Raw genomic sequence first — 26,761 nt, 5'->3', positions numbered from 1 at the left:
GTTTGGTCTCAATTTGGTAATATGATTGATGGTCTAAAAATGGAACAATTAAATGAGAGGATAATTAATGTTGATGGGATTTATGTAATGTCAATTATAAATATTGTTTGATCATTTCTGTTTTACCACTGAAAAAGATGAATAATGAGTACCAAGATAAAAGTTTTAGAAAAACCTGTTAAAACAGATCAGAGATATTCAGACCCAGACAGAAGAATTTAAAGGAGAACCAATCTCAGCATTGCATTATAAGGTTACAGAGAAACGGCCTAAGGCTTTCAAACAGCCATCCTTAATTTATCTAGTAACCTTACAGGAATTGCCAATGATAGAGATCACTGAGGCTGTGTAAGGGCTGACTGGACTCCTGTGCAAATGTTTGATGTTATGGAATTTAAGATGTTTTAATAACATAGATATTTTTAAAGACTATGAGACAGTCTGCTCCTGGCAGCACCAATCTACTTCAGGGAAGATGATGGGCACAGAAGAAACTCCATATGGAGTTTACTTTCTTTGTGGCAAAAGTTAGCCACTGAGCAAGAAACTGCCCTTGCCTCAACTGCTGACAGTATGCTGTACAAATGGACAAGCAGGACACAAAAGAAAGGACTGCTCAACCTTGCCAAGACAAAGTAGGAAGGCCTTTCAGAAAATCTTGCTTTACAGAAAAGTTTGTCAGATATGCTAGACCTATAGGCTGAAGATGGATGCCCCAATACTGCAGAGGAACCTAGGGTGACTGTCCAGGCAGCCAGATATTTCTGTTATTTTTCACATTTTTTGGAAGTCGCTTGCTTGCACTTCCTGTTTACTTAGGTAATATTTCCTTCTTGGGTCACTGAGGGAGTTGAAAACTAGATAGTTATAGTTTTCCTTGTTAACAAATTCAGAAAAGAAACTCACTAAAGAAGTGTAAAGTATATAAGTCTGAAAGACATCAAAAGATTGTTTTCAGTTGGTAATACAAGATAGAAAGTGAATTAGGTACATTTTGGACTCACCAAAATAGGATAAATAATGGAGTATTTTCTCTGAATCTGTCAAATGTGGACTGGACTTGACTGTATATACTTATTGTACTTACTGTATACAGTTTTTTTTTTTTATATTAGTTGTAACCTTTTATTATTTTAGACCAAAAAGGGGAAAGGTGATATCCTGTGTTCCCTAATAAAATTTGCCTGACGATCAGAGAGACAAGGAACAAGCCACTGCCATGTCTCACCTCTAGGACTCCTCAGCCTGGAAAGCCTTCAGTTCCTATCTCCTTACTTCTTATATACCTTTCTCCACCCAGCCATATCACTTCCTTTTTTAGTGCTGGGATTAAAGGCACATGACCCCCAACTACTGGGATTAAAGGTGTGTGCCAGCTACCACTGTCTGGCTCTGTTTCTCTCCTAGACTGATTCAATCTCATGTAGTCCAGGGTGGCTCTGAACTCACAGAGATCCAGACAGATCTCTGCCTCCCAAGTGCTAGGATTAAAGGTGTGTGCCACCACTGCCTGGCTTCTATGTTTAATCTAGTGGCTTGTTCTGTCCTTTGATCTTCAGGCAAATTTTAGCAGGGTGACAATATATCACCACACAGGATGAAGGGGTACAGGGGAATAGGTTTCCATAGGTACAGCCTCCACCCCCTTTTACCAGTAAAAGGCCCCAGGCTTTTTGCTCCAGAGAATACAAAATAAAAAGCATTTTAATGGTTTCAGTGGCTTAAAGAACCACCATGATGTGTCTACACCAAACTGGAGCTGGAATGAGGGAAGATGGGTTATCATACAAAGTAGGCAGCCAGGGCTGACATCTTGTCTTTTGGCCGCCTGGGGTTAGGCTTTCCTGGAGGCCTCCGGCCCCGGGCCCGCCCACGACCCTGCCTCCTTCCAGGACCACCTCGGTGCATGGGGTGGCAGGAGGCTGCATGTTTCAGCTCCACCAGCTCCTGGAAGACGGGGTCACAGAAGATGCAGCCTGTGTGCTGTGTCTCGTTGCCAGGAAGGGGAGACTTGGCTTTGTTGAAGTCTACATCAAGCAAGGCAGCCTCGCAGGCATTGCAGGTGTCAGCAGATACCCGTACTCGGTGAGCATTTTCAAAGCAGTGTGCCACCACACTGCATGTATTGCAGGCCACCTTCCACTTGGGACCGGAGGTAGGGTCCAGAACCAGGACTCCATTCTCACACTCCACGCACTGGCCAATGCCCAGCATGCTCAGTGAGTGCTGGCAGGTAGGGTGTGTGCACTCATTGCAGCCCATGCCTGAGGGGAGAGGAGTCCAGTGACCTAAACCTGTCTTGGCTCCCTCATCTCCGGCTGCTTTCAATGTCAGACGAAGTGGTACTCTTAACCTGCTTTGGGGACATCTTGTTCACACTGGCCTGGGTTCTAACTGTTATCATCCAGGTTTTGCTTACCTAAAAATGTTCAGTCCTCAATGCTCTGAGGATTCCAGCTGACCCCTCATTTTGCTTCTGAAGCTTATTCAGATCATCTGGCACTTAACTGTTGCTCTGTAAGCTACTCGGGGGCAGGAAGAGACCTTCATTATCTTGGCAGTATGAATGCAGATCAAGATCCCCTTGAGGACTCCTTATAAGTGCCATGGGTAACAAAGAAAGGTGCTGACTCCCAGTCTGATAGGGGATGGTACCACCAGAGAGTGAGTTTGGGCACTGAGCCCCTCTGGTGGCATGCTCTGGTTAGTCTGGATACATGCTCTCTTGTTTTACTACCAAAGAGTGCAAAGGAAGACAAAAGCAGTGTCTGAGAACCTAGGGGGCTTTGATTGACAGGTGTCATTATCTGAGGCTGCCTGCCTCTCACTTAGCCCAGCTCCTGAGGCACAGCTTGCTCCCTGCCCAGATCCTAAGTGAACAAGCCGCTTGTTCAATTATGACCCAAGCATACCCAGTGCCCGAGCAGTGCCCCAAGTATTTCCTGGGGTCCCTGACTATTAGTGGGCACAGGCAGGGAAGGGTGGGTAAGGGACCCCATTGGAGTCTGGTAAGTATGAGGCTGGGAACAGCCACGTGCCACACTCACCTTTCTTCATGTCTCGGAAGGGCGGGTGGTTATAGCAGTAGGGACATAGTGGGTAGCTCTTGCCCCGGGAGCCTGAGGACCACAGGACTAGTTCAAAGTCATCCAGTGGGCACCGCAGCTCCTTGTAGAGCTTGATGGTACCATTTTGGGGGAGGGTGTAGGTCTCATCACAGTGGGAGCAATGCAGGCGGCTTGGCTTGGCCTATGGGATGGGAACAATAAGCAGGGGATGAGGGTTGCTGGGTCTGACTCTCTTGCTCTATGTCCTCCCCTTCACAGCACTGAACAGGTAATGCAGAACACCTAACAGATATACAGAATGTATAATTGTCAGGCAAGGACCTCTCAAGCACTGGTATGAAGCACAGTTACCACATCTCCTCTTTCCTACCTCCCTCACAAAGGCAAGGATTATAAAGTAAGGGGCTGGTGGATGGTTCATCAGGTAAAGGTGCGTGATGTTAAGTCTGAATTCAATCCCTAGAACTCATGTTATGGAAGGAGAGAACTGACTCCTGCAAGTTGTTCTCTGACCTTCACATGTTATGGAATGCGCGTGCACACGCAATGTAAAGCCCCAGAATGTTAACAATATTCAGGAGAGCAAGAGAAATGATGGCAGTGGGTGGTGGTCGTACACCTTTAATCCCAGTACTTAGGAGGAAGAGGCAGGTGGATGTCTGTGAGTTTATGGCCAACTTAGTCTACAGAGTGAGTTCCAGAACAGCCAAGGCTACACAAAGAAGCCCTGTCTCAGGGAAAAGGAGGAAATAGTGACAAGAGGGAATGGACACCGTGCATTAGTCTGGGGTTTGTTTATATCGTTATTGGTGCTGATTCAGGCCTTTCGATCATTCTGTGACAATTAAGACAACAAACATTATTTCTACATGACTAATGACAAATCAGAGGATTAAGGTGACGTCTGCGCAGGAATGCTGCAGCCAGAAGCGGCTACGTCCTTCAAGCTGCACATACCTGGATATACTTCATAAATCGATGGCACTTCCCACAACGTGAGAGGGGCTTGCCTGTGGCAGCCAGGGGTGAAAAGGATACCTCCATCAGCTCGTCCATGCCTGAGAGCAAGCAGAGCACAGGAGTCATGTTCCTTCTGGTCTTTGGCAGCCCTCCCTCCAAGAGATGGCTTGGTAGAACTGATTGAACTAGACAAAGGCCAGCATACATGGTCAAGGGGCCAAGTGTGACTGTCTGTCAGTGATTAGACTAGGGAGCTACAGCCCTGTTCATCGACTTTGTATATCCCCGATGTGGACGTTAATTAACCTGCGCCCGACAACAGCTAATGAGGAGACATCATTGCTGTGACCTGCAGAAGCTCAGAGCCCAGATCTGGGAGTGGGCCTCAGGAGGCTCTGTCCTGTTGGAATGGCTGCTGACGAGGGGCAGGGAAGAGGCAGGTCTTACCAGCAATAGAATCAACAAAGTAGTGGAACTTTCTCTTGAAGACATCCAGGGTGTGGCCCAGGACCTGGTGGTAGTCGGCTTTGCCCTGGGCAATCAGGTTCAACTGCTTCTCCACTGCACTGCGGATGGTAGGGAGTACCAGCTCTGCATCTATAAGCCAGTGGGTGGATGCTGCTGTGGGCACTGGTACCTAGGACCCTGCCACCCCACTAGGCAGGCAAGAACTGCTGTCCTGCTTGACCCAGTCTTCCTGGATTCCCTTGGACTGCTTGTCTACAGAGTTGGAAGTCATAAAGGGCAGCTCCTATTGCCATCAGACTTTTCTTGATTTTCCATCAGAAAAGGTTTTTGTGTAGAAATCTTGTACAGGATGGCTAGGTCTGTGCTGTATTTCTCCATCTCCCAAAGAACTAGGGGCACACTTTAGTGGGCAGAGATGGTGGGTATCTTAGTAAAGAAACCAGGTTTGGTTTGCAGGAGAACCCTCTGTTGGACCCATTTAATCTGTTCATCCATCAAATTCCTGAGTCCCCACAGCATCTTTGCAGTGGGGATTGGGGGACATGCATGAGGAACACAGGGTCACTTCAGGAGAAAGCAGAGGTACAGCACAGGAAGGAGCTGGGAAGCCCAGCAGGTCATAGGTAGTGGGTAGAGAAGACTCACCAATCTTGTAGTAACCATGTACCAGGACAATTCCAAGGTTGGTGGGCTTGAGCCGGCGGCCACTCTCTACAGTGACATAGTTGCGCTGGCAGATGTTGTTGATGTGCACAGGGATACTGGCATCAGTCCCTGGAATGCACACAGCATGGCTCTGGTATTCCTCAGCCTGCCCCAACAAGATGCTCTGGACTATGCACTCTAGTTTCATCTACCTGTCAGAGGAACCCTGGTTTTTTTTGGACCCTCCCAGATAACCATGGAAGGAGTATCATGTCACAAACTGAAGCTTATTTTGCTCACTAGGTCCAGACTGATGTCTTGTGTATGGCTGCCAGAAGCTATGATGCAGAAAGGTTCCCAAGACAGAGCAGGGCTGTCCCTGTACTGTGCTGGCACACCTGTGAATCCAAGAACAGTCTTCACTGTGTTCATTTTAGTTCTGTAGTTACAATACAGAAGCCCAGAGAGTATAAAGGACTCTGTTAAGGTCAGAGAGCATTCCTTAAAAACATTAGCTTGGCCTCTTCCACCTGGATTGTGGCACAGATGCTCTCTACATGTCAGGGTCCAGCTTCTCTCAGAGAGCTCATTAAGCTACTGTTGAACCTGGGTAGTTTTATCCATTTCCTCTCTCTCACCTTCTCCCTTTCTCTAGGGCCCTTCACAATACCCAAGGCATGTTTCCTACTCCAGGGATGCAGCTTCTTTCACCTTGCAGAAGTTTCTTGGCAGAGAAGTGGAAGGTGAGGCATACTGCTGTGTTGCTGCTCAGAGGATGTGAAAATGAAACTTAACACTGCTAGTGCTGGCAGAGAAACACTTATCTTTCCATAGGTACTCTGAGCAAGTTTTACAGGTGAAGATATTGGCACTGGGGGTTCAGGAGCCTTCAGAGGTTCCATGGCTCATAGCTAAGGGTAGGAATAGGCCACGATCATGGGAGTTTGACATGCAAGAGTCCCTGGATGGCTGCTATAGTCAGCTTTTTTTTTTTTTTTTTAAATGATAGCGTTTCACTGGGTGGTGGTGACGCACGCCTGCAATCCCAGCACTTGGGAGGCAGAGGCAGGCGGATCTCTGTGAGTTCGAGGCCAGCTTGGTCTCCAAAGCGAGTTCCAGGAAAGGCACAAAGCTAAACAGAGAAACCCTGTCTCAAAAAAAACAAACAAACAAAAAAAAACAAAAAAAAAACAAAAACAAACAAACAAACAAAAAAAAAAAAACCCCAAACACGACAGGGTCTCATTCCATAGCCAAGTCTGGCTTTGAACTTGTGGCAGTCTGTCTTTGTCAGTTTCCTAAATGTTAGGATTACAGATGAGTTATCATGCCCAGGTAGGTAAGCCTTTTTGACATTGCCCATGGACCTTGTTCAGCAGTACTGCTCTCACTTTCCTGTTCAGAAGGTCACACAAGAAATCTGTTCACTGTCCCAAACTGAAGTGTCCAGAACAGTCTCACATGTGGCGACTAGAAGTCATGTGGAAAAGGTTCTCAGCACTTGGCTATGCCATCAATGGGAACTCGCTGCAGGCTGAGGTTACTGTCAGGATTCACTTCAGGTACCTAGGCCCTGGGGAGAAGCAGGACCAAGACCAGAATTCTAGGATAAGCCTGCCTAGTTAGCTGCTGATCTGTCCGAGGACTCTTTCAGAATCCTGGGCTAACCTTGAGTCAGTGTGTACTGGTCCCATGGTGCACAAGGCTGTATCACATCTTCAGATGGAAGGCCTTGCAAACAGCTTACACAGTGGGTCATCCACTGGGCCGCCCATGCATACGGGGCATGGGCATGCATACGGGGCATGGGCATGCTTACTAGCACCACCTCTTGGCGCAGGGCCCTGGGAAGGGAAACCCTGGATCTGGATACCCACCGATCCCGTGCTTCTCCATGAGTGTGATGAGCTCAGCCTCAGTCAGATAGTCTGGTGGACCTGTCTGCTTCTCCAGCATCTTCACCTCACCCACAGTGAAGGTGTCACCCTTCTGGCATGTGGGCAGACTCTCCTCCAGGGGCACGCTCTGCCAAGGCATGATCTCTGTGAAGCCTAGAGAGACACCACTGTCATTTGAGGTTCCCACCTGGGCCTTCCATCCAGGGATCCCACGTGTCTGTGGAGATGAGAAGAAAGGGACCCCATGGCCTGCTGTTTTACCTGGGGAGATGACTGTCTTTCCTGAGCATGTAAAGTGTTCAGGCCCGATCCTGAAGGAGATAGTGCTCTGAAGATACTTGCAGTCATGGCTCACTGTGGCAATGAAATGTCTGGTGATGTACTCGTACAGTCGCCACGCGTCACCCCCTAGAAAGGATGAGCGTTACCAGGTGCCCTGGACTAACAACAGAGCCTTGGCCTGGGTAACAACAGAGATATGTGAATACTTAATGATGGCAGGAATTGAATGTAGGGCTAGAAGCACATGCCAGGCAAATGCCACACCATTAAGCCCTATCCCCAGCCTCAAAGCCTAAAAGGAGGAAGGAAGATACAGCAAGGGAAGCTGCTCTACTGCCTGGATGGCCCCGTTACCGTGGTCCTAGTGGACTGCTCATTAGGCACAGCTCTATGTGGTACTCTTGCTTCACACTCAGAGGTGCAGCAGCAGATCCTGGTTCCATTGGCCCTGCTCTCCTTTGTCTATTGGCATTCCTCAGGAACATGGTCATCAGAACAACCTTAGGCTAGGTGGTGGCACAGTCCCTTTGAGTGCTGCTACGCTGCCTCACTCCCAACACCAAGGCTGTCTGTATACTGGCCTCTTCCCACACAGCTACAACCATTCCATTTCTGTCTTGGGTGCTTAGTGTCGAGAGCGTCACTAAGCCAGTGACAGGCTGAGGAGCAGCCAGACTGCTAAGAGGCCTGACCCTGTCTGCTGGTACCCAGGGCCTATAGCAGCTTGCCCTTCACACTCTGGAAGCTTGAGGAGTGTGAGCACGTTGGGAAGAGGAGAGTACCCAGTACCTAATTCAGCCTCTGTAGCTGACTTCATAGGTGTGATGGGAGGATGGTCACCAGCATCATGGCCTTTCCGTGGGCGGTCAATGCCTTCTGCTAACAATTGTTTTACCTGGGGGAGGGGAGGCAAAGCAGAGTCCAGTCAGGCTGGCTGCTTCCCACTGGTCTTGGGTTTGTCCAAAGCCTGTCCAGAGGCCACAGCTGATGGGTTGTGTAGGGCAAGGCCTACTCCACTCACCGTGTCTGCCCAGTAAGGGTGGTTGGCCTGCTGTCGCAGAGAACCCTTAAGGTCAAAGTTCTCGGGGTAGTGAGTGGTTTCTGTCCGTGGGTAGCTGATGTAGCCCTGTGTGTATAACCTCTCAGCTATCTGCATGGCATGTTGTGGTCCCATACCTGCCAAAAACCAGGAGTTTCAGGTGTCTGGAAGGTGGCCAGGAGCTCACCCATAGGCTTGGGCATTTTCGTTTTCTCCCCAAATAGACCAGCACCTCCTAAGAGGGCAAAGATAGCTCTTCGTGGGTACTGCCAGGGCTCAGAGGTAATGGTTGGCTGGGCACCTGGGACATGGCCTGTCCAAAACTGAGGTCCTGAATCTGCAAAGGTGGGCCCAATGGGAAACACTGCTCATTGCGCCATGGTGCCACTTTACAGTGCTTATAGCGGTGCTGATGAGATGGCCACAGAGCTGGATGGAGGTCTTTGAGTAGCTGAGGTTGCTGGAACTACAACCCAGTTCTGTGTCCCCAGGCTTCGGCACTCCAAGAGAGCTTGTCCTATTGATCTCTAACCTGGGAGCTGGCACTTGGCTATTGATCATTTGATGGCATTGCTGTATCAAGGGCCAGCTCTGTGAGGATCATGCTTTAGGATACGATTGTCAAAGACCATCAATATTTCAGCCTAACTCTTGTGATAGCTAAGGAAGCTGTGTTTAGGGGAGTCCTATTCTAGGACTTACAGAGAAAGGAAATTCAAATGAGACTCAAGACCCCCACCCTCAAAGCTTCAAACATCACAGCATGAGAGGTGCTTGGTATGGGTTAAGATACTGCTCTGCCCTATGCTGGTCTAAAGATGTCTTTGGGGGTGGGGGTGGGGCTTTAGAGAATATTTCTACATACCCAGAGCTGAGCTGGCCACACGAAGCATCTCCACAGTGTTCAGGGCAAGTGGTCTCTGCTTGGCCTTTTCTTTCCTGCTTGTAGCCTCCACCTAAGATTTGGCAAGGTGAAGAGGCCATAACAGAGTTGAAATGTGTGGACAAAGGTCTGAACTAAATCATTTGGTCTTCCTGCTCCTGAAATTCACTTTCCTTACCAGTCTGACAATTGAACTGAGTACTTAGATCAGGAAAGGGGGGTTGGGGTGGGAGGAGAAACACACAGCCTGTTTTTCTTGAAGGAAGAAGAAAATGTGGAGGAAGGGGCTGTAGATGTAAATCCCACTGAAGTCAACACAGGCCAAGCCCCAGGCTAGCCTGCGGGCTGTCAGGGAAATGGCTGCTGCTGTTTGTCAGTGCTGCCAACGAACTGCGCCACTAGCATTGCAAAACCTTCCTATTTTTTAAGGGAAGCTGCAAGTAATGTTTCTATGCTAGGTCTTCCACTTGCTCAATGGTAATCATTTTGAAATTATCTATAAGCCATGCTTATCTGGTGAGCTGCCCCTTTCCACTATGAGAATGTCTGTGTGCAGGCGGCACTGGAGGTTAGGGTTCCTTGGGGTGGGTCCTGACATCAGAGTTACCAATCTGAAACAACTTCACTTGTGGGTCAGCAGAGCCTGAGCAAAATGGCACCAACACAAAGCTTGAACAAGGCAATTAGAATGTGACTAACGGAGGCCAGGGAGAGGCTCAGTGACGGTTAGCTGGACAGCTGTAGGACCTGGTTCTATCCTGTGCAGCCAGCCTTTGCTGAGTGGCATCGTCTTCCTAATCACCAAGAAGCAGACTCCTCTGATCCAGAAAAGCCCCGAGTAAAAAACACCACCACCACCAAGTGTAAAGGTGGCAGAATATGAGGTTTTAGACCTATATCCTTCTAGCTGTGTGACCTCAGGCAAGCTCACTAATGTGTACAAAGGTCCAGCTGCAGCTAGTAGCTTTGGATACTGTAGGAAAAAACATCTGGGTGAAATGGAGTCCTGCCAAAGGAGACCTTGCACCTGGAAATATTGGAAGAGACAGTGGAGAGGGCCTGGTAGTGTCTCAGCTGTGGACAGCAGCTGGGGTAGTGCTTCACAGCTGCAGCACTGGCAGAAGTATGTGAGGAATGACCATTCATTTGTTCAAGAAGCCATCTGCATTTCAAAAAGGCAGAAAGGCATGGCCCAGGGCAACAATAATTCCTCTGATCATAGGTTTCTAGGGCCCACCCATCCAGGACAGATGTGACAGATGTGGACAGAAAAAGAATACCTGAGCTTCTTTCTCTAGCTTTGTCATGTTTAAAAACATCTGGGCAATCTCCCGGTCAAATACTCTAACTCGGTCCCAGTCCAAAAGGAGAGACTCCTCTTTATTGGTATGAACCTGTAGGAAAGACAAAAGGAAAGCATGCTGCAGGGAAGAAAGCCGAAGAGGAGGAGGCTGGTTTTGTCCACAGGCCTTGCTCTAATGTCTCCTGACGAGCTATGGGTCCAGAGCTGATACCTCACTCTTCTCACCCACTGAGCATCAGATAGTCCTGAGGCCCTGCTGAGGGAGGGAGGGCCTTAAAGGAACTCCTGACCACAGCTGTGCTTCTCACTCTGCTCCTGCCTATCAAGGCCTGCCTATCAAAATTACCTTCCCATACCCACAGTCCTCTGCCCTACATTTTAAACCTCTGTTATGCTTTAGGAGGCTTTCATGTAAAAAGGCTCTAAAGACGGATAAAATCTGAAAGCTGTCTTCATCCTGTGCGTGGATTTCCCCACTGCAGACACTGGCTGAATGGCTGACCTCATCTTGCAACTCAGAGGGAACTCACTCCTACTCATCCAACTGTAGTGTACCCAGGTTCAGCCTAGCCTAGTGTCCCCATGAAAGCTGGTGCCTCTTCCTCCTGGGCACCAGGACCAACAACTGCTTGGTACTAACTCACACCTGTGCTCTTAGCCTGGACCAACGAAGTGCTGATGCTGACTGGTAAAACTGTCACAGTCCCTACCCTAACCTACACCACCACACAGGAACAGAGAAGGGAAGAGAACCTTGGCCTGTAGTACCCAGTAGGTCTCTGGTTTGAAGGACTGGATTTTATCATGTCTTTCTACACAGAATCCCAGGGTAGGAGTCTGACACGGCCCAAAGGAGATGAGAGAGCTGTCTAAATCTCCATATTTTCCCTGGAAATACTTTGTTTGGAACCTAGAGGGTTGGAGAAGAGAGAAAAATGGCAGATCAATAATTCATTCTAAGCAAATCCTATGCAAACCTAGCTTGTGGATCTGGGGGTACATGCAGAGGGGACACACAAGGAGTGACCGAGCAAGAAGCCATCAAAGAAGAGCAGGATGTTCATCCTGTGTGCACAGGACGGAATGAGGATAGAGTGCACACAAATAATCTGCTTAAGAAGTTGTGGCGGATGTGATGTGCATCTGATAAACAGATACTTTATTGAGGTTTTTAAAAAAGGTATCTCTGGTAGCTTATGCAGGTTCTGAGGGCCTGAGGAGAGGCAGAATCCTGCCTAAAGGGACAGTCTGCATGTGGCAGGAGACAGCACCTGGTGAATGCACAGCCAATGCGCAGGTCTAGCTCCTGGCGGGCATCCACTGACAGTGCCTCATTGTGGTCTGGCTCACTCAGGCGTGTCATGGCACTACAGATGTCTGTGTCGGTGATGGAACTGAACCTGGCCCGGAACACTGTCTTCTCACCACTGTGGGCAATATTCATGACCGGCAGAATGGCATCAAGGACCTAGAAGAAAGAATCGTGGCAGTGGTTAATTCACTCTTTACCTCCACTGCTGGGCTGGCCTCCTTCTAGGTTAACCTTTCCCCACCCACACCAGGCCCTCCTATATTTCTTTGTCCTTCTAGATATCTTGGCCTCCCCACAAATCCCTTGCCACCTGGCTGTCTCTCTTTCCAGCTGCACACACTTCCACATAAGGTATGCACCCACCTCCTCAGCCCAGTCCCTTCCTCAGTGTTGCCCACAGCCACTGCCCTCTTTTCTTTTGCTAAGCCCACAAAGGCTGAATGGCCCCAAATCCTTTCCCTTTTCTGGGAGTAGAGAGTGCTTGGCTGGATAGGTAGAATTTTTATATGACTGGAGAAAAGACAGAAGGGAAGAGGAAATGAGTAAGAATGGGTAGGCTATAGCAGGCCCTGTGTGTGAGCTATGCATAGGCGGCCCTGGAACTGAGTCTGGCTGAGGCTACACAGGGGGAGGAAAGTCACCAGGGAAGCTGGGGCATGCAGTGGTCCATGAGCTGCTATTGTTTCTAGCCTGTGGGGTGGGGTGGACAGGGAAAGGACAACTAAGTTTGCTAAGGGAGCTGCCCGCGAACATGGGGCCTGAGTTCCTGTTTTACTGGAACCGTCTCCAGCACTCAAGTGTGCCAACTCCCAGGTAGGGCTGGGAGTTAGGACACAGAGGTGACCTCTGTGGAGCCCCAGCATGAGGGTACTAGCAGGACCAGCAGGCATAGCTGGCAGCATTAAAGTGTCATTATAGAGGGCACACAGGAAACCTTCACCAGCCTCCCTGTAGGCAGGGCTCCCTAGGATGGGTAGGGCAGAGGACATGTAAAGATGGGAGATCAGATCTGTGGCTAGAGAGATGGCTCACTGGTGAAGAGCACTTGTTGCTGTTACAAAGGACTCAGGTTTGCAACCATGTGCAACTCCAGTTCTGGGGAATCTGATCCTCTTTTCTGACCTCTGAGGGTATCAGGCATGTACACAGTATACATACATACATATAGACAAAACACTCATACATATTAGGAGATTGCCAAGGATATTAACTATAGCAACTAAAGGTCTGCAACACTGACAATCTGAAACTTGTACCCGTCCAGAATGGGGCTTAAAAAAAAAGAAATGAAGATAATGATGATTATTATTAGTGTGGGTGTGCTTGCATGTGCCATGGTGTGAGTGTAGAGGTCAGAGGACAACTTTCATGACTTGGCTTTCTCCTACTATGTGGGGCTCTGGGAATTGAACTCAGGTTGTCAGACTTGGTGGCAAGCACTTTACCTGAGGAGCCATCTTGTTGGCCCTAGTTTATGCATTAAAACAATGAAATAAAAAAAAGATTTATTTTTTTTTCATGTTATGTGTATGAGTGTTTTGCCTGTATGTATGTATGTGCCCCACGTGAAATGTCTGGTGCCCTGGGAGGTCAGAAAAGGACATCAGATGCCCCAGAACTGGGAGATACAGATGGTTATAAATATGGGTCCTTTGTAAGAGCAGCAAATGTTCTTAAGCACTGGGCCACCTCTCCCACCCTAGGTGGATGTATTTTAAAAAGCTACACATCTCCTGAAATGGAGTGGGAGAAGACTTGTTTAAAGCCACTGTCTTCCCTATGCTAGCCCCATAAACAGTGTGACAAAATCAGGTCAGGAAGGGTGGGGAGAAGGTCTAAAGGGAACCAGACTGGGTCCCTTACTCACCTCAAAGCAAATATTCTCGCCTTCCTTGTCACAGTCCAGCCACAGCACGACGTAGTCACAGCCTCTGCCCTCCACCTGTCACAAAGCAGACACTAACAAGCATCTCTGCGATACTCCCCTCTGGGGACAGGATATGGAGCTGGGTACTGAGCTTCGGGTCAAAGACCAAGCCTGGGCTGAGCAAGAAGCTGTATGAAGTGAGGCTGTCTCAGGACCCAGAACTATAACACTGTTAGATCAAAAACTTATCATTACAATATGAGCTAACCTTCTGCGTGTGGTGTGGTGTATATCCATGGCTGTGCAGGTGCAGAAGCCTGCTGGCAGAGGCCAGAGGAGGTTGCTGGGTACCTTGCTCTATCGTTCTGTCTTATTTCTCACTGACCCTATAGGCATGTGGTTGGTCAGCAGGCCCCAGGGATCCTCCTGCCTCTGCCCTCCACAGCATTCACCATGAGTGCTGGGATCCACACTCGGATCCTCTCACTTGTGCAGCAAGTGCTCTTACCCTCTGAGCATCTCTCTAGTTCCTATGACAGGCATTTAAAAATATTTTTATTTTTATTATGTGGTAACAAAACATACATGTGCTCCATAATTTTCAGAGGGAAATAAATGATTAAAGTAGATTTACTGAAGTATCTATCTATCTATCTATCTATCTATCTATCTTATTTATTGGTTTTTTGAGACAGGGTTTCTCTGTGTAGCTGGCCTCAAACTCACAGAGATCCACCTGCCTCTGCCTCTCGAGTGCTAGGGTTAAAGGCGTGCGCCACCGCCGCCTGGCTGGAGGTTTTATTTTTAATATTTCTCAAACATGTATATAATATACTTTGATTATATTCAACTCCATTATTTTTTTCTTGTCTACTTCCACTAACCCTCTTGCTGTTCCACAATAGGACCTTAATGTCCCAACGTACATTAAAAGGGCCAAAATGAAATAGTTAAATATTAACAGTGGTTGTTCTGGGTCATGTGGCTGTATTTTTTTCTTCTTTAAACTTATCTTTACTTACTTTTCAGTTTTTAAAAAATTATATGTACATATTTATCTATTTTAAAAAAGATTTATTTATTTATTATGTATACAGTATTCTCTCTGCATGTGTGCCTGCATGCCAGAAGAGGGCGCCAGATCTCATTACAGATGGTTGTGAGCCACCATGTGGTTGCTGTAGCTGCCAGTGCCCTTAACCTCTGAGCTATCTTTCCATTCTGTACATATTTATTTTAAAATTGGGAAAACCCCTTAGCTGAGCCATTATAAAGGCAGAATATCTGCTCTCCAGAACGGGTCACAAGGATGTCTGGGATAGGGAACCAGGCATGGAAGTGCCTGGTGGGCAGCAGAGTTTCCATAGAAAGGGCAGAGAGATGGGTCCTGGGCTGCCAGCAAAAGCCTTGGTGTCCAAGATGTGGACGAGGGCACAAATGATGGTGCAACAAGAGTGCTGTTGCACCTACCACAGGGGCTGGAGGGACCTCCTTGGCGAGCGCACACTCCCTCACATACCTGCAGGAACTTGACCATGTTCAGCTTGGGGTTAGCTTCCTTTTTCTCTGTTGGAGCTTGGCTGAATAGCTCTGCAGGATCCACCTTATCCCACTTGTTGTACTTTCCTGTAAACCATATCCATGAAGACACTGAGTCACACTTCACAGTTCACAAGGCTCAGCCTCTGCAGCTATCACAACCCCAGGAATACGGCAGGGGCATCATGCAGAGATAGGTATGGCTACCTTACCCAGTTGCTAACCACTTCATGACCTGTTGGAAACAGGCTCTAACTGGACCCTGGGTAGTACTATACAGTGCTCCTTTCAATAGGACAGGGGCAGGAGGGGAGAGGTCATCTTACCCAGAAAATCCAGGGTCATCACATGACCACAGACAGATGTCATCTTGAAGTGGACAGGTTGGCCAGCAAAGGTTCCTGTGTACTTGTGCACTGAACATGCCCCATTCAGCCCTTTGTGTGAGGACATGTTCCCTGGGGAGGCAAGGCCACAGACAACTGTGAGACTGAGTTGCAGATGCTGTGGGTCCCTGAGCCTACATACTGACCCTCAGAGGACAAGAGTCCTCCTTCCCCAAAGTGCTCACTGGTAACTTTGCCCAGCCCACCTGCAGTTAACTAGGTACAGGGTGACTTTACAGTGCTCAGGGACAAAGGCATCTATGAAAATGTAACAGTGATTCACATCAGAGTCCCATACTGGCTGGGAACTAGAGGCGGAGACTCTTGGGCTCTCACTGCATTTCTGTTTTCTCTTCTCAATTTGCATTCTACCTTCATTTAGTTAGATTTTAAGGTTACCAGAAACCTCCTAAATATCATATCCTATAATATGTTCCCTCAACTGAATACTCCTGGTACTTGGAGATGAGATGAACCTTCTGTTACCCTCTGGACCTTTGGATATATTCTCAGCTTAACTAGGGGTTCTTCCTCCTCCAACTGTTGGTAAGAGGGAGGTCAAGGTCCAAGTGCTCTTCCTATTTAGAGGGAAACAACCCATATGTGCCAACCCTCAATGGCAGAGTGGATCCTGATGGGCAAATCTTCCTCTGCTTTCCTGGCTCTTAGGTCATTGGTCACTTGTGAGATGTGAGGGTGTAACTGTAACCACATCAAGGGCTCAGTAGGCAGTACTGAATATCGAGTAGTGCAAAATCCAAGACTTAGTCTCATCTACCTCCTCCCAGGATTGTTTCTCGTGCTTAGAACCAGCACCCTAACTGGTCCAGCATGCTGACAAACACTGCAGTTCTACCTCACGGTTTCCCTGGAAGCTTCGGCCCTGGTACTCTGTATGTGGACACAGCACGTCACAGGAGATTTGCCACTGAGGTGTTTCCTGAAACCTGCCAATCCCAGCCACCTGCCCACTGGTGGAGGCACACGTTTGGAAAAGAAATGCTATACAAGCACATGGCAGAGCTTACAGATGAAAGCACTGCTTTTGGTTTTCTCACCTCGGGAGAGGATTTTGGCGATGGACTGTGCCAGGGATGGCTTTTCTGCTACCATGAGCACGGTCTTCATTCCTGCTCCAGGCTGTCAGGGACACAGACTGCAGCACCCACACCCAAGACAACAGCAGGAGAAAAGCTTAGAAACGTCTTCTCTGTAGCTCAACACAACTGTCAGTGCTGACTCCTAAAGGGAAGAAACAGCAATACATTTATCTTACCCCCTCCAGTGCTTAGGGAACTCTTTGAAGAGGGGCAGAAGAAGGTAGGGGCTAGAGGCAGGAGTGAAGCATTGTGGGATGCTTTCTTCCAGGCAGCAAGAACCTAAAGGCATGCACTCAGCAGTTGCTGAGGGAAGGAGAAACATTTTCTTCAGTGGTGTAGCTACTGGTGAGATGTCCAGGACCCTGTAAATAACCTAACGAAACTCACTGGGTCACACACTCAAAGATGATGGACGTGAAAGTAGAGGGAAGAAGAAGGAATCACAGAGACTGGGGCAAAAAGGGCAATCAGTCATGAATGTAATAAAAATACATTATATTCATGTATGAAAATGTCACAATGAAACCCATTAGTAGGTATAAGCAACATGATTGGGTTGGCAAGATGATTAAGTGGGTAGAACAAAGAAAGTCACGTTTCTTTCTTTCTTCCTTTTTTTTTTTTTTTTAAGATTTATTTATTTATTATGTATACAGTGAGTGTTCAGCCTGCAGGCCAGAAGAGGGCACCAGATCTCATTATAGATGGTTGTGGGCCACCATGTGGTTGCTAGGAATTGAACTCAGGACCTCTGGAAGAACAGCCAGTGCTCTTAACCTCTGAACCATCTCTCCAGCCCCACGTTTCTTTCTTACATTTGGCAAAACTAACTACTATTGTTCTGCTACAGGAACACAGCAGTAAAGTGACTCCTGATGACATTCTTCTAGACCCACACATCAGTGCCTCACTCAACAGATGGGAACTAACAGACTCACAACAGGACAATGTGCAGAGAAGAGACTTAGATCTAAATGGGATGTCTATCAAACCCCTCCCCTCAGGGCTCAGGCAGCTACGTGGAAGAGGCAGAAAGATTTTAAGAGCCAGAGGTGATAGAAGACTTCAATAAAGTGTCTTCCAGACACAAAAGAACTGATCCACATGAGAACTCTGAGATTGTGGCAGCATGCACAAAGTTGAAGCCAGGAGTCACAGCACAGAGAGAAGGAGATGGGCATGGGCTCCCACCCCAACCAGGAAGCTATATGCAACTGACATCCACTGGCAAAGGGAAACTTCGTTTTTTCCAGCAGAGTCTCAATGTGCATATTAACCACACCTCAGGGCAGGCCACATGCCCAGGAGTAGTTGGCCACCCCAAAATGAACTGAATAGTATTTCTGTAGTCTTTTTGTTTCATTTTGCTTTGTTTGAACATTTTTTGTCTTATTGTCATTTTCCTTGCCTGATTTTCATTTGTATTGGTTTGTGTGTGTGTGTGTGTGTGTGTGTGTGTGTGTGTGTTTTGCTTTTTTTTAAGGGGTGGGGAAGAGAATACAAAGTTGGGTGCATAGAGAGGTGGGGAGGAGTTAGAGGAGGGGAAAACATTATAAAAATATATTGTATGAAAAAAATCTTTTTTTCACTAAAAATGTTTTTAAAAAACAAAACAACAATAACCATATTTGGGCACTTGGAAGGTAGGGTGAGAGGATCGATAGTTTAAGGTTATTGGCTACACAGGGAACTCAAGGCCAGTCTGGACTACATGAGACTTTGTCTCAAAATAGCAAAACCACAACCAACCAAAAGATATCCGTTTAGAGCCCCTGCCTGTGCTCCCTGGCTGGACCGTTCCACTACTCTGAAAAATACCATTTGGTGCCTGGCGGTGGTGGCCCACGCCTTTAACCCTGACACTCGGGAGGCAGAGGCAGGCAGATCTTTGTGAGTTTGAGGCCAGCCTGGGCTACAGAGTGAGATCCAGGAAAGGTGAAAACTACACAGAGAAACCCTGTCTCAAAAAACTAATAATAATAATAATAATAATAATAATAATAATAATAATAATACCACCGTTTGGTGATCCCTCTTCTTCTTGGCTTATTGTTTGGGCAGGGTATGGAAGCTAGGTTCTTGCACAGAGCTGTATGAACCTCCGAGCTCTTCTAACACTGTCTACCAGAGTCAAGTCTCTCTTCTCATACCCACAGCCCGTGGCCAGGCACCTGTCTTAACCATAACCCACATTACACTGTGCTATGGCCAGTGATACCTTGCAAGAGAACATAGAAACTTCATATCTGGACCACTGATGGTCCTGCTGCAGCTTTCTGGGTTCGGGGAAGATGATACAAAGCAACACTGGTTCATGTCCTCTTAGAGCTCACACTACAGTGCTGAGTCTCCAAAGTGGGGAAGTAAGAGACAGGGTAGGGCTGGACAAGATGGCATCTGGGAGAGGTGTGCAGGCAGAAGGGTCAGGGAAGGTGAGGCCTGGAGATACATGGCTGGACAGTTGGAGGGGCAATAAAGTGGGTGGTGTGGGGTGGGGAAGCTAGGTGGCAGTGAAGAATTGCTCTGGAGTTTAACCACCTGATCTCAGCTATTAAAGACCATCTAGCTGACACACAGGTGACTGAACCCTGAAGGGCCAGAGCTAGACAAGACTAGGACGGGACAACTGAAGGAAGAGATTTCTGCTAGTTGATGAAAACTTGAGAGGGAAGCAGGTCAAGTCAGAATTCAGGAGCAGTTTGGGTATGACAGAGGAGGCAGCAGTGTTACTTGGAAGGAATGCAGCTGGGAGACAAAGAGATGAAGAGGAGCCATTAGGATGAGGCCTGAAATCTAGGAAAATGAGCCCTTCAGTGGTCTTTTTTTGGACACCATTACAGTGTCAGATGTAGGATGTGTGATATAGCAGCCAAGACCTGATCATAGGTTTAAACAACCTAAGTGAACCCCAGTGACCTTGATGGGAACCATCTGTCCAGTGACAAAAACAAAGGCTCAGTGAGATGAATTCTAGAAAACTCCAAGTGTGCTTTCACATTTCCTTTTAGATGGATGGCATGCCACTGTGATAAGTGTCCTAGAACATAAGGAAGATGAGGGAGTGGGGAAGCTACTGGAGTGACATCACAGTGGGCCAAGGGCTGTGAGGCAGCTGGCCAGCCAAGGGCATGGAGAATGGCCTAGGGAGGGTGTCCAGGCAGTCTGGGGCTCAGGCAGGCAGCAAAGGAGGTGGACCTCTCCATCAGGAGAGGGGAGAGGATGAGAGGCACGATCAAGATGGCAACCTGATTCTAGGGAGGGTAAAGAGAGGGTGCTGGAAGGGGCTACAATATTTTGTTCTGTGGGCTCTAATGGTAAAAAGCTTGGTACTAAGGTGGAAATGAAGTTAAAGGGAGCAACTCTTGGCTTTCAAGATCCTGAATCAGGAATATGGACAGGCTAGGATAATGAACACTTATCTGAGGAGGGAAAGTGTCCCAAGGAGAGGCCACAGAAACAAGTGGTAAGTGCTCACAAGACTGTTCATGTGGACAGTGAGCCCTATGAGGCAGGGCAGGACTGTGATGGAAGGACCAGATGAGAAACCACAGCTGGGGGAATTCTCTGCAGATTATCATTCAAAGTAAAAGATCAGAACCAACCTAGCAGTCAAGAGGGAACTGGTTACATGAAAGAATAACATGTAAGTACAACAGAACACCCACAGGTCACCAGGATGAGTTACCCAAACAGGAAGCATCGCAGTGATCAAACATGCCTATGTGTGTGTGTGCTCATTCACAAAGGCAGATGAATCTGCATATAACTCAGAAGCAGCTGCCTGGGGAGGGTATGAGGGGGGGGGGCTCTAGCTTGTCACAATCCCTCTGTACTATTTAAAAATTTGGTGCCATGGATGTCTACGACTGATCAAAGAGAACAAAGACAATGGATTTTAGAATATGGGCTGCAAACAGCACTGTCCACAAACAATGGAGATGTCGATGCAAACTCCTTCGATAAAGGGGTTTGTTACTCCTTACGACGTATGGAAGCAGCCTAAGTCACACTTAGCCTGGGCTGCCACAGTTGTTGCTGTAGGGCCACAAAGAAACAAAATTTGCCCCAAATAAAAACTTGAATGTTTTCCTTAAATATACAATCTCAGGGGGAAAAAAAAAGCCAAGCTATTAAAAAATGTACTTGTTCTGACTTCCTGACCTATTTCCCCCTGAAAACCATACCTGGGCATCACAGGTCTGTCTCTACATGGACTGTGTCTAGGTTACTGCTTATCTTTGGCATTGAGTGTACAATGACTATTTGCTGGAGCAATGAATGTATGTGTGGAACAGCCATGCCTCTGATGTCCATGCTGGTCAAGTTCTGGCTTAACCAGAGCCAGAGGACCAGAAGTGAAATTTAAAGGGGACACAGAGACAAGAAAGGAAAACTGGAAGCAGGAGGGAAGAAAAGACCAGACACTGGACAGTCCTGCCAGTGTTGCTGGGGTGGGCACATTGTCATTACATTGCTCTATAAGGTATGTAGGTCACACTAGAGCTGGAGGGGCAGCATGTGGATGTGCCCTGGACCCATTGGCTCTAGAACCTGTGCTCTAAGATTTTATCCTGTTGCCTCTGAGAATATCTCTGCTGTACTTCCCTGTAGTAACTAACTACTAAGCCTGGTGTGGACTCTCGGGTTCTTGTCTTATAGCCCCTAGAACACAAGCAAGTGATGGGAGAGCAGGGGCTTCTGTTGGCTCGCTCTAATGGGAAGTAGTGGATGGTGAGCAAACACACTGAATGTCGGAATACATGAGAAAATTGTATCTGTAAAGTAAATAAAATGCTTACATATACTTTAAAAACAAAAAGAAACCAAAACCAAAACCAAAACTTATGTTAGTCAGGGCATGGTAGGAGGCAGAGGCAGGCAGATCTCTTAGTGTAAATTTGAGGCCAGTCTGGTCTATACAGTGAGTTCCAGGACAGGCAGGGCTACATAGTGAGTCCTCACCACACAAAAACAACAGCAGCAGCACCTGACTTTAACTACAGGGTACTGCAAACACTTCTATTCCTAGGAGCTTTTCTTCCATGGTTTCAAAGTTCTGGGAATTTTATATCTCTACCCCTCCTCTGCAACCCAAGATCCTAGGTTATTGAATAGACTGGCAAATCCCTTCAGACACAAACATTCTGCCTTAGCAGGATTATATCGCTTATCCAGGAAAAGGAAAAGGAATATAATTGGAATTTACATATGTATATGGAAAGTGTTCTGGGCTAGAAGAAAGGAAACTTGTATATATATCATCCATCCAGGAAAGGAATACAAGTTTCCTTCCTTCTAGCCCAGAACACTTTCCTTTTCCCAGATCAGAGTCTACCTTTTAAAAAGATCTCTGAAGATGTAATTGTGATTAATCTCAAGATCTCCTGATTTCCTGTTAAGGCACATCTTGCATTTCACAATGAAAACGAATGAGAAAACCTGAATTTGACGGCTTACAAGCATTACTTACAAAAACATTCACACTTTTGATTTAGTAACACTTCTATTTACTTACGTTTTTTGCTTTGTGTGTGTGGAGAGAGATTGGGCATTGACACAGAGCCTCATGTAGCCAGTGCTGGCCTCAAGTTCACTTTGTAGCCCAGGATGGCCTTGAACTCTTGATCTTCCTGCCTTTAACTCCTGAGTGCTGGGAATATAGGCATATACCAAAATATCTAGCCAAGATTTTTAGATATAATCACTTCAAGATACACTAAAAGTTTGATCTTATTTGTCAAGGCTCTGAGACTACAGTTTGTCCTATTCTGGAGTTAGGTAAGCAAGTGCTATTTAGGTGTCAACTGCAGAGAGAATAGCAAGACAGCCTGTTTATTATACCTTGCCAAATCTCACCAGCAATGCCACTATCACTGTGTCCTTTGGGAGACATTGAAAATGTGGGCATTTCCTTTTGGGCCTGTGTCTTATGGAGTAGTAGATTTAAATTGATGAGGAGGCCTGAAAGAGGTCAGCAAAGCACCGAAAGTCTGAGATTTTAATGCTCCAGTGATTTTTAAACACTTACAGACCCAGGAAAACAGGCCTACCTCTTAAGCCCCTTCTTTGTATCGAGTACGCTGCAGCTCTATCTACCAATATCTCTATAAAATAGGAGCTACTTAAAAATTTAAAAAAAACATGTATTTTATGTGTGTGTACATGTATGGGTGCACACATGTTGCATGTCACAAGTGGAGATCAGAGGACAACTTATGGGATTCAGCTCTTTTCTTTCAATATGTGGGTTCTGGAGATTGAAATCGGGCTGTCAAGCTCAAGCAAAAGCGATGAGCCATCTCACCAGTTGAAGTTTTAAAAGCTAGAGTAAATTGCAGTTCATAACAATTCGAGCTAGTGACAAGGTACCTTGGCAAACGTTTTCTTTCGTTTGTTTGTTTTGCCTCTCCTACTATCAAACTCTAACTGTTCTGGCTTCTCACGTCCTATCCCCAAAGGCGTGAGTGACAAACAGGTTAAGAGAGGTCACCCTTTCACCTATGCACAGTTGCTGGCCTTCCATTCTAGTTGACTGGTTCACCCAAGTATTTCTCCAAGGCAGAGAACAGTCGTCACGGTCTCCGGATCGAGCAGGCTCCGGGAGGTAAGCGAGTGGGACCTTCGGCTCAGAAGGCGGAGCGCAGGCCTCCGAGGGCAGCACAGCCTACCGGAGCCCGTTTCCCTACCCGTGGGTCGGGGGAAACACCTCACCTCGGGGCCGCGGCGAGCTCGGTGGAGCAGCAACAGTCGCTCCCTAAGCGCCGGCCCACCACTGCCCAGAGGCCCCAGCGCGGGAGCCGGACCGGCGGCGAGAAAGCGGCGCCCCGCAGGGACCCTCCCCCACGCCCCGCCCGGGTCTGAGCGCCGCTATTATTCCGGAAATGCCTGAGAAAGCCAGCGTCTTCCGCTTCCTCGCGCAGCCAGAAGCCCACTGCTCACCCGCTGTGCCGCTGCAGCTCTCGCACGCTCGGGCCTGGCTCTCGGGGTGGCCACTCGCGGAACCACTTCCGGCTCTGTCCGCTTGTGGCGTCCCCTCATCTGCTCTCCGATGTCGACACTCCGGTGTCTGCAAGTTCCGAGGCTGGTGAGTTCCGGGTGCCCAGCTGTCTGTGTCCGGTTTGGTACCGACGGAGTTCCCCAAGCCTCCACGAGTGGGGGAGGTCCCCCAAAAAATCATCCAGAGAGAACAATAATGATGATGGTCATTATGATTATAAAAATAGATGCTATTAATAATTAAAATAATTTAAAAATTATAGACAGCAGGCTTCTTTCAGAGTTAGAAACATTTGGAGAGTCAAGGATGGTGGCTCACACCAGGAATCTAGCAATCAGGAGGCTGAGGCGGAGAGTTAGAGGCCAGTCAGGGCTACACAGTTAGTTTCATTTCAGCCTGGACTACAGACTATACAAAACAAAACAAACAAAACATCATCTATAATTTTGTAGACTGTACTATTTGTGTTAATATATCTGGAAGATGACGTATAAATTTTTTGTAGAGCTTAGGATCACAGAAATCTTAAAATAGTTTTCATGACTTTATTAGCATATTGTTTTTAATAGCCTGGTGTAGCAACATATAACCTTTAATCCCAGAACATGGGAGGAAGAGGCAGGTGAATTTCTATGAGTTCAAGGCCAGCCTGATCTGCAGAGCTAGTTCTAGGACAGCCAAGGCTACACATAGAAACCCTGTCTCAAAAAAGCAAAAACCAAGACCAAAACAAAACAAAACAAAACCCCCCAAAAACCAAACCAACCAACCAACCAAACAAACAAACAACAACAACAATCCAATCCTCCTGGTTTTAAACCATCACTCTGTTACCAAGACTGGGCTCAGACAGTTCCAACAAGCTAGAGTTGGTCACCTATTCTCAGTACATCGATTAAAGAGACAGCTAAGATGACTGCAAGATGGCTCAGCCTGTAAAGACAATGGCTCTCAAGCTGGCCATGTGCACATGAAATAAATAAAAATAAAGAGATAAGTAATACTAAAGAGCAGAGAAAGGAGGTCTATTCAGTGTGCCCACATGTGACAGAGGAACAACCAAAGGGGTCTAGTGAATCTCCCCACATGTTTTTGAGGTCCTGACATGAGGCTTAGGTTTAAGTAAAGAGCAGGAGCCATACTTAACCTCACAGTCATGGCCAAGGTTGTTAAGTCTCAAACCCTCGACAAATGGCCTCCAGGTTCTCCCAGCATCCCTCAGTCCCTACCTGCTGACAGACCCTGGCCTCTACCCTGAACTCTCCATCCCAGGGGCTGGGCTGCCTTTCCCCAGAGGCTCTTCCCTGTATAATCCAGACATTATTGGTTACCTGCCCTTTGTACCTTTGGCCTCCTGGCTGATGAACCTGGTTCTTCTCTCTTCCCTCTCCCTTTCCCTACCTCACATGGCCCAGCTTAGTCTGGTCATGTCTACTCTGGACTTTCCCAGGTGTCTCTGCCTCTGACTACGCTCTCCCTTTTATCTAAAATAAAAATTTCCTCCACCATACCTAAGAGCAGTCATGTCCTTTCTTTTTATTTATTGTTTTCATTCAAAGGTGAATGAAAATCCATAATCTACCCATCATCCTCTCATAGTGATCTGATAAGTTGTCAGAACTGAGTGAAATCTCTTCCTCAGAGGCAAGTCCCTTCAGTGGCTGGTCCCAAGGCTTCAGCCTTTTCCCTCTCCCAGAATGAGGCTCCTGGGGAAATTTTAATTCTTTGGGGACAATAGTCTGATAGCACAGGTATCTGTCATTAAATTATCATTGTAACATCCTGGCAGGAGTGATATCCTAAAGACTAGCCCTCCCTTTGTCGATCAGGTTATGATCTCTTTGCTTCTTTTTTGAAGTCTCATTACCTGGCTTTGTTCTAGGATGGAAAGACCTGGGTTGAAGGGTCTTCAGAACTTAGAAGAGGTCAGAGCACCCCACTCCTTCTGAGACCCCGTTTTCCTGCTGTGGGAAGAGGTGCTTTTACTTCCCTGAGGATGCATGCTCTCTCCCAGTTCACCAGGCATTTAGACGGGAACAAGAAATCTTTTTCCGAGAGGCTCAGCTTCTCAGGGGAGTTGAGGTCACTCTCCCTCGGGGAGATGAGCCCACCAGCCAGCTCCTGGGTTCTGGTCCACAAGTTTCTAGCAGGTGCTTCCTTGCAGATGCTTCTACGGGACAAAGGCAGAGCCACCAAGGCTGCCATCAGACCATTCTGGTAAGTGACCTGCAGAGCCCAGAAAGCCTGGGAGGGTGGTGATCAGGACCAGGGTGCAATGACCCTCTTCTCAAAGCAGGGAGGAGAGTGTTTCCCAGCTGGCGCTGGCCCCAGGAGCGGAGTGGGAAGCAGAGTGCTGCAGGTCATAAGCCATGGCCTGGACTTCCGTCCTGCTCATGCTGGTGGCCCACCTGACAGGTAAGGAACCCTTGGGGCCCAGAGCCTCCTCCTGGCCCCTCCTCTTGCCTTGCTCTGCCCCAGTGATGGCCACACTTTTGTCTTCTCAGGTTGTGGCCCTCAGCCCATGCTGCATCAGCCACCGTCTGCCTCTTCCTTGCTTGGAACCACCATCCGCCTCTCCTGTGCCCTGAGCAGCAACCATAACATCAACATTTACAGCATTTACTGGTACCAGCAGCTTCCAGGCCACCCTCCCAGGTTCCTGCTGAGATATTTCTCAGGCTCAGACAAGCACCAGGGTCCCAAGATACCTCCTCGATTCTCCGGATCCAAAGACGTGGCCAGGAACCTGGGGTATCTGAGGATCTCTGAACTGCAGCCTGAGGATGAGGCTGTATATTACTGCGCCATGGGGCTCCGGAGCCAGGAAAAGGAGAACTGGATGCTGAGGGAGAGAGGAAGAGAAAAGTAGTTTACAGATTCGGAATCCCGGGCTCTGGAGACATTCAGACCCTAATCTGAAGGTGCCGTTTGCTTTGCTCAGTTAGGCTGGTATAGGAAGGAGGGGTAGAGCATTGGGACTTCGAAGAGCCAAGAAGATGGAGCCATTCAGCTTT

At 47.6% G+C, this 26,761-nt stretch overlaps 2 protein-coding genes across 4 annotated transcripts; one reads left to right on the top strand and one right to left on the bottom strand.

The window, feature by feature from the left end:
* Window positions 1-1,677: 1,677 nt before the first annotated feature.
* Window positions 1,678-23,782, bottom strand: Top3b (DNA topoisomerase III beta). Of its 3 annotated transcripts, none has more exons than XM_036195732.1 (18): window positions 23,462-23,782; window positions 16,709-16,892; window positions 15,591-15,722; window positions 15,245-15,351; window positions 13,726-13,800; window positions 11,818-12,014; window positions 11,300-11,456; window positions 10,524-10,637; window positions 9,226-9,316; window positions 8,343-8,497; window positions 8,111-8,216; window positions 7,301-7,447; window positions 7,019-7,192; window positions 5,142-5,270; window positions 4,476-4,625; window positions 4,026-4,126; window positions 3,048-3,249; window positions 1,678-2,264 (listed from the first exon to the last, which is right to left on the bottom strand). In XM_036195732.1, the coding sequence occupies exons 2-18, from the start codon at window positions 16,776-16,778 to the stop codon at window positions 1,783-1,785; spliced, it is 2,589 nt and encodes an 862-aa protein (XP_036051625.1). In that variant the 5' UTR covers window positions 16,779-16,892; window positions 23,462-23,782; the 3' UTR covers window positions 1,678-1,782. The 3 variants fall into 3 exon arrangements, with proteins under 3 accessions (XP_036051625.1, XP_036051624.1, XP_036051626.1); XM_036195731.1 differs by having other exon boundaries at window positions 1,687-2,264; window positions 23,690-23,782; XM_036195733.1 differs by lacking the exon at window positions 23,462-23,782 and adding an exon at window positions 22,266-23,444 and having other exon boundaries at window positions 1,687-2,264.
* Window positions 23,672-26,761, top strand: Vpreb1 (V-set pre-B cell surrogate light chain 1). Its single transcript, XM_036195743.1, has 4 exons — window positions 23,672-23,834; window positions 25,912-25,964; window positions 26,041-26,162; window positions 26,252-26,761. The coding sequence occupies exons 3-4, from the start codon at window positions 26,117-26,119 to the stop codon at window positions 26,614-26,616; spliced, it is 411 nt and encodes a 136-aa protein (XP_036051636.1). The 5' UTR covers window positions 23,672-23,834; window positions 25,912-25,964; window positions 26,041-26,116; the 3' UTR covers window positions 26,617-26,761.

Source organism: Onychomys torridus, chromosome 8 (assembly GCF_903995425.1).
Source record: "Onychomys torridus chromosome 8, mOncTor1.1, whole genome shotgun sequence".
NCBI lineage: Eukaryota > Metazoa > Chordata > Mammalia > Rodentia > Cricetidae > Onychomys > Onychomys torridus.
This window is presented reverse-complemented; position numbering and strand designations above follow the sequence as displayed.